We start from the raw sequence: 7,306 nt of genomic DNA, 5'->3' as shown, positions 1-7,306 counted from the left end.
AGATTTTATTTATAAAAAATAGATTGATATGAACCTTATTTAGCTCAATTATTTGTGAAATGTTTATGAACTTTTTCAATTATTTCTTTAAGGATTTATTCTGATATTGGATAAGTGTTTGTTTAAATTCAGTTATTTGTTACTCAAATTGTTTAAATTAATATTAATAATTGATAAATAAGTGAATAAGATAAAACTTGCTGATATCACATTCCTGCTTGATTAAGAACTCTAAAAACTCTTTTTCGTTTTTAAAACATATATAAGTATTTGAATGATTGGGCAAATTACATGACAGCAAATATACACTTTGGACTACTAAATACAACTTGTACTCTACTTTAGAGTGTTCTTCACCAACTCTGTTTCCACTACTCATCTCTTACTTCTCTCTAGAATGACCCATATCAGTATCATCAAAATTGTTTAACTTAATGAAGTATTTGAATGTTTGGGCTTGCAATAACAAATATACATGTCAAATTATTTTAATATATGTTTTAAATTAATTTTATGCATGTTTAAATTATTTTTAAACTTTAAAGTACTTTTATTTTACTCTATGTTAAATTTTATATATGTTTTTATTAGATTGTTTCAGTTTCACTATATATATTTTTATTAGTGATCTTTTTTCATTCAAGATGTACTCTGTAATTATATTATGACTTATGTTCTGTTGTTATAATAAATAAATAAATAAATTAATGACTGTCAAGTCTGGTTTATTTAATAAATAATCCCTGATTTTCACATAAATTTCAGATATTATTTAAATAATCAGTGATATAGTTCATTATTCAGTATGTGCATGAAATTTGAGTGTATATTCCAAATTTCTGTACAGGTGAAACTGCAGCCACAGCTAGTTAATGAAGAAAATGTATTCATGGTTTGAAAATAATTTTAGTAAATCTAAACTGTAAGTATATGAGTCTTAAAGATTAAATATTTTTTGAGATTAATGATTTCTTGAAATATTATTATCATTACATATAAAATAGTAAAATATATTTTTGAAAGACATGAATATACATCTTATACTTACCGACTGCAGAGCAAGTATCCGTCAGTGCCGTGTTACAGCAACAATTTTTTAACTTATCTTCTCCATAAGAACTAGGGCAACTGTAAGTCCAAAATATTAACATTAATTTATTGATATATTTTATATTATTATACAAATATTAGCATAGTTATTAAATAGATATAATAAAAATACATAGTCAAATCAATAGTATTTTATTCAATAATTTATGTGGAAGAATTTTAATTTAAAAAGTTAGAAATCTCAATGTTTTAGTCCCCATTTTCGGGATTACATTTTTATTTATTTATTATATTTATTTATTATTATACATATTTTCACAAAATTACCAATTCATTATCAGCATACCCATGTCAATTTTGTCATTTACTTTTAAAAAAATATATGATAGATGAATGGAATGATAGATAGGTTTTTAGATATTTGTGTCCCTTCCATAATTTCTTGAGTGTGTGATATGTATTGGAATGAAAGGATATTAAAAAAATACTCATATGGCTTATAGGGAAAGTTTAGAAAACCTTTAGCTGATGTGAGGACATGTGCAAATCTGTTGTGCTTCGCCGCCTCCTATATTATATACTAACCTAATCTTATAAGTTTACCCCCCTCTCCACATTTTATTAATCCATAATTTTTGAACTATAGCAGTTCATTTTAATTTTTTTAATTTCATCTGTACAATAAAAATGAACTTTTAAATCACTTTTAATTATTTTTATTCTCAGCTATCTCACGCGGGTATAGCCAGGCCGAAAAAATGGATTTGATACAATCCTCTATGTTTTGGCACCATTTTTTTTGGTTACTTGTTTACATAATTTTAAAAATGACTAAATCAAAAAGGAAGTTTTTTTTAATAATTATCGTAACATTTAAATAAAATATTTTACGATTTTTTTTATTTCAAGAAAGTAATAGGCCCAGTATGCTAATCATTAAAAACTAAAGAAAATATTAATTTTTGATAATACAAAAAAATTTCTAAAACAAGAAGTTGGTTCGGGTGGTGTGGTTAGGGAAAGTAACACAAATTATAAATATAATTTGAGGAGAAAGTGGTCAGTAAAAAATACACAAATAAATACAAACAAAAATGAGATAACCACCATAACTGAGAGAAACATAAAAATAATAAGAAAACAATAAAAAAAACAAACTTGGAAATATACGTAACAATGAACAAAGAAGACAGTATTTGATTGATAACAATAGAAGGTGAAATATAATATTATAGAGATGAGAATTATACAAAATAAATGATAAAAAGATAAAATAATAAAATTTTCTTCCGTACCATTCAAGATGTTTATTTATTAACACATTCTGTTTTTTTATCTTTTTATCATTGATTTTGTATAATTCTAACCGCTATAATATTATATTTCATTAATATATTCTTGTTTGAGAGTGGTTTAGTTTATTTAAAAACAAATTTGATCTTTTTTTTTCTCAACTGTATTCTTTTCAAAACTTTCCAACGTTTCGACCCTCTGGTCATTTTCAAGGATACCTACGAACAGTTTTTATTTTTATTTTTATATAACAACAATTTCATTATTTCCTTCACTCAGAAATCAGTATGTAAGTGAAGGAAATAATGAAATTGTTATATAAAAATAAAAATAAAAACTGTTTCTAGGTATCCTTGAAAATGGCCTGAAGGTCGAAACATTGGAAAGTTTTGAAAAGAATGAAGTTGAGAAAAAAAAGGATCAAATTTGTTTTTAAATAAATTATATTTCATTTTCTATAATTGTCAATCAAATACTTTCTAAATTAACAATAAATATTCTTAATTTATTGTTATGTTCATGTTTGTTAGTTTATTATTTTCTTTTTCTGTTTCTCTGAGTTATGGTTGGTATCTCATTTTTTGTTTTGTTTTTTAGCCTTGGTGAAGGCGTGAAATTCAGGTTGAAACATTGACCCAAAATACATAAGTTTTTGTTTATGTTTTGCTGACCATCTTCTGCTCATATTAATCTACAATCAACTTTTAACACCTCATTATATAAAATATTTATTTAAGATGAAGATAGTAAATTTTTTAAAATTTGTAAGCAAAATTATTGCATCGATTGATAACAGAGAATAACATGTTAAAGAATTATAATAATTTACATAATAAAAATAGAGTAGTCCATCTGCTACAGCTGAATTCGAATTTGATAAAACAGCGCCTTACTCACTGAACCACCCTGTACCCCCGAAAGAATAATTTAAAGTTTTTTAAAAATTTAAATGTTGATATATTTTTCCTTGTTATATTAATATTTTAATTCTTGTTTGTGTCAGGTCACAGTTCGAAGGAAATATAAAACGAAATTGATTGCATGGATGGGTGTGAGATATTGTATACCTGAAGAAACTGTAAACCGTTAAAACATTTAAGTTACCTTAACGAAGTAAGTGAAGTTCCAGTGGAAGTCTGTGGCGTGCTGAGGGTACTGTGACTCGGAAACATTCTATCTTGAATTTTATTGTCAAGACGTGCAATGCTTAACGGTGAGCTCACGGTACATGTGTTAGTAATTGGCCTACTGAAAAAATTACTAAGTCCCGAATCTGTAAAAAAACAAAAATTAAATTCAATACCAAAGCAAGTGTTGTTTAAAAAACATTATCTAAAATCATATAATGAGACGAACCTCGTTCCTTTCTATATTCAGATTCCTTCTTCTCGGTTGGCCTCTTGCCTGTATGCAAAATTGCCTTAAAGCGCTTTATTTCAGTCTTAGTATTAGAACTATTTTTGTCAGCACTGTTAAATTGAATTTTATACTAGGAAAATAAAGAAGCATTACTTCTCTGTTTTTGCTTCTATTTACAATTTAAAATATTGACTAACTGATTCTTAATTACTTGAAGTATGCTAGGACAACCTCGTGTCGGCTCAGAATCTATATTTGAAGCGAACTCTTCCACAGTTTCATTCGATTCCTGAGGTAAAAACGGTGTGTCAGTCCAGTCCTTTGAAAGAAAGAAATGCTATTATATTAAAAACGTTTATATTTATTGGAAGATTATTGATTGACTGTGTGTATAGATGAATGGAATATGGTCATGGGTTCGGTAAAAAAAAAACTCAAATAGTAGAATTATACTATTTTATTGAGCCAACGTTTCGCCCCACGTTGCAGGGCTTCGTCAGTTTTTTCTTTTTTTCCTTTTTGTAACTATAGTATTTGTATCTTTTTTAGCCCTGACGAAGCCCTGCAACGTGGGGTGAAACGTTGGCTCAATAAAATAGTATAATTCTACTATTTGAGTTTTTTTTTTACCGCACACGGACCATATTCCATTTGTTTATATTTATATAAGATTATTTATAATAAAAAAACATATTATATATAATCTTTACACTTTCCTGAGACTAGTTATTATTGTTTAAATAAATAAATTTTATCCAATTTTCGTCTCAAAGCAATTTATATTTCTTTATAAGTACAACGTTTCGGCCAATTCAGCCATCCTTAAGGACAATCTAAATACAATATTAGAACCATACCATTTTTAAAAAAACATTATGCAGGTTATTCTGCCCAAGTCAGCAATTTCAGTCCACAATTACCCTATTTTGTCAATTCTTCACATTAAATTAAAAATTAAAACTTTTTTAATCAGAGTCAACCTTCTCTATTACAATTTATCACAATAATAGAGAAAGTTGACTCTGATTAAAATTTTAATTTTTAATTTCATGTGAAGAATTGACGAAGTAGAGTAATTGTGGAGTGAAACTAATGACCTGGACAGCATTGCCTGCATAAAGTTAATGTGGTTCTAAAATTGAATTAAGATCGTCCTAGAGGATGGCTGAATTGGACTTATAAAGAAATTGTTTTGTTTTGTGACTAATTGGGTAAAATTTATTTATTTAAACAATTAAAAACATTTATTATTTTACAAGGAAAAGTTAAAATTTAAATGTAAAATTATTTCATCAGTTGTAATTTCAATTTAAATAAAATATGGTACATTTCAGCTAATAAAATTTCAGTTGCACATTCTAGTTCAAATTCATAGACTCAAACTACTAACATAGAGGAGATTATAAAATGGTTTCAAGCAGGGGGGTCGGTACAAAAACCCTACTCTCCTTCTAAGCAAAAATGATGATGATAAGGAGTGGGGATTAGACCACATCCTTTGAAGGCAACTTTACGTTGAAGTTAATAGGGATTTTGCACATTAATGTGATAGCCGTAAAACTGTTTATTAATCTATAATGAAGATCTATTAAGCTGTTCTTGAGAAATTCATACTTCTATCTCTGTTCTCTTCAGACTCATTAAATTGTCAATTTTAAGGATCCCAAAATATATTTACTATTGTAAAAAATAAGGAGTAAATATAAAATCAAATTAATTTGGTCAATTTTCAATTAATGTTTTATAGAATTTGTCTGTCGTAACATTTTGATCATAAGTAATTTTAAACATAAAAATAGATAAAACTCTAACAAAAACTCTATTCTGCTTAATAATATATCATTACTTTTTCAATATTATCACATATATTATGACAATAAAACCAAATATAGAATGTAATATCAATTTTCATAAACAAATATTATTTCGATCATGTTATATAAACAAACATTAAATATTCAATTAGGGTCTAAAGCAGTGGATCCCAAACATTTTTGCCCTACGGCCGTCTTTCCAGGAAAAATATTACTTAGCGCCTCCAGGAAATTAAATTTTTTAAAATTTTAATAGCAATTAATAGGAAATATGTATTTATTAATGTTTCTACCTTTTTCAAAACAATATATCAAAGAAAGGTGTAAATTAGAAACATCGAAATTGAAATTATGAAACTAATGGAACTCTGAATAGAATATGATACAAAAAAAGGTAAAACATTTGAAATCATCTTAATGAGATGGATGAACCTGTTGTGCTACAACCAATTTAGTAATCCTTGGCTCTATATTTGTCAGCTATAATATTGTTGATCGTGACAACTTGTAGTTATTCTCGCCCCCCAAATGCACCAATGACTATCACCATCCCCCTGAATTTCTGCAGCACCCACCAGAGGGCGTTGGCGCCCACTTTGGGAATCACTGGTCTAAAAGAGCTAACAGAAGAATTCAGTACTATTTTATTTTATGTAGATGAACTAATTGAGAAAAATAACTCCATGATTTCAAGAAAATAATAACTAAGAAAAAAAAAATGGAAAATTTCTATCCTGAAAACTATTATATTAGTGTGCCTGCTTCAAGTTACCAAAAATCGAAAATTGAAAATCCTAATTTTTTAAAAACTTTTATAGCTTAATGGCACCAAATTTGGAGAATGATCCAAATTCTTAATTGGTTAAACTAATAATAGCCATTATTGTTAATATTAATAAATTTAATATCAGATAAAACCTGTGAAACCTAACTATGTGCTTTTACCAAGTCTTTTTACTATTGTTATCATTGTTTTGAGAACATGAGTACTTGGTTATAACTTACAGTTCTGTTTCTGAGTACTGTTATTTCATTGTTTGCTTTCACTTCTTTTGACTTTTTTTTTTCTACTTCTAAGCTCAAGTTGCATTGTTCTTTAATCTCTACTAATTTTGTAGTGGATTTTATTCCATCTTCCAAAAGTTCTTCTGTTTCTTTAGAACTCAGGTCTTCGGTCTGATTAATCGAGTCTTCAGTTTGATTAATCGAGTCTTCAGTTTGGTAAATTGCATCAGTTGCACTATCTTTGATGTGTATGACATTTGATCTTTTTCTCTTCTTTTTGCTCTTTCTGAAAATTTACATTGAACACAGATTAGTCCATTGAAGATTTTTTTGACCTTCCAAAAAAATAATTATAATTTCTAAATGGAATTTGGTCTGGGTGCGGTCAAATAAAACTCAATTAGTAATAACTATTTTAATTGAGCCAACGTTTTGCCCCATGTTGCAGGGCTTTGTGTGGGCTAAAAAAGGGCCAAATTGTAATTTCTATTAAGTTGTCATTAATAGAACTAAAAGGAAAGCATACACTATTAATTGTGATATGTTTTTTGAGTCATTGTGTTTTTTTAAACAAAAAATAAATATTGTAAGTAGATTTTTTTTTTTTTTAACATAATACAAGGCAATCCACAGCAATGGTGCATACTGTCAAACCTCTTGGGAACATTCTTAATTTAATTAATTACATCTGTTCTGGAATATATAAGCTCATTTCATAGCAATAGTTAATGTTAAAAAAATATATATAAATAAAATAAAATAAAATTTTTAAAAAATTGATAATG

The 7,306-nt window shown here is 27.1% G+C and overlaps 1 protein-coding gene across 3 annotated transcripts in view; it reads right to left on the bottom strand.

The window, feature by feature from the left end:
• Positions 1-1,048: 1,048 nt before the first annotated feature.
• The window catches only part of LOC106692839 (uncharacterized), a gene marked incomplete at its 3' end in the record, with an annotated part of 29,199 nt that continues 22,941 nt past the window's right edge, over positions 1,049-7,306 (bottom strand). For 2 of the 3 annotated variants that reach the window (XM_014439040.3, XM_067046470.1), the window contains 5 exon segments: positions 1,049-1,128; positions 3,448-3,616; positions 3,700-3,832; positions 3,914-4,021; positions 6,522-6,807. In XM_014439040.3, coding sequence (XP_014294526.3) covers positions 1,049-1,128; positions 3,448-3,616; positions 3,700-3,832; positions 3,914-4,021; positions 6,522-6,807 — 776 coding nt within the window. 3 annotated transcript variants of the gene reach the window in all.

Source organism: Halyomorpha halys, unplaced genomic scaffold, assembly GCF_000696795.3.
Source record: "Halyomorpha halys isolate HHAL.00 unplaced genomic scaffold, Hhal_1.1 Scaffold73.1, whole genome shotgun sequence".
In the NCBI taxonomy this organism is placed as follows: domain Eukaryota; kingdom Metazoa; phylum Arthropoda; class Insecta; order Hemiptera; family Pentatomidae; genus Halyomorpha; species Halyomorpha halys.
Note: the sequence above shows the minus strand (reverse complement) of the source record. Positions and strands in the feature narration are given on the sequence as shown.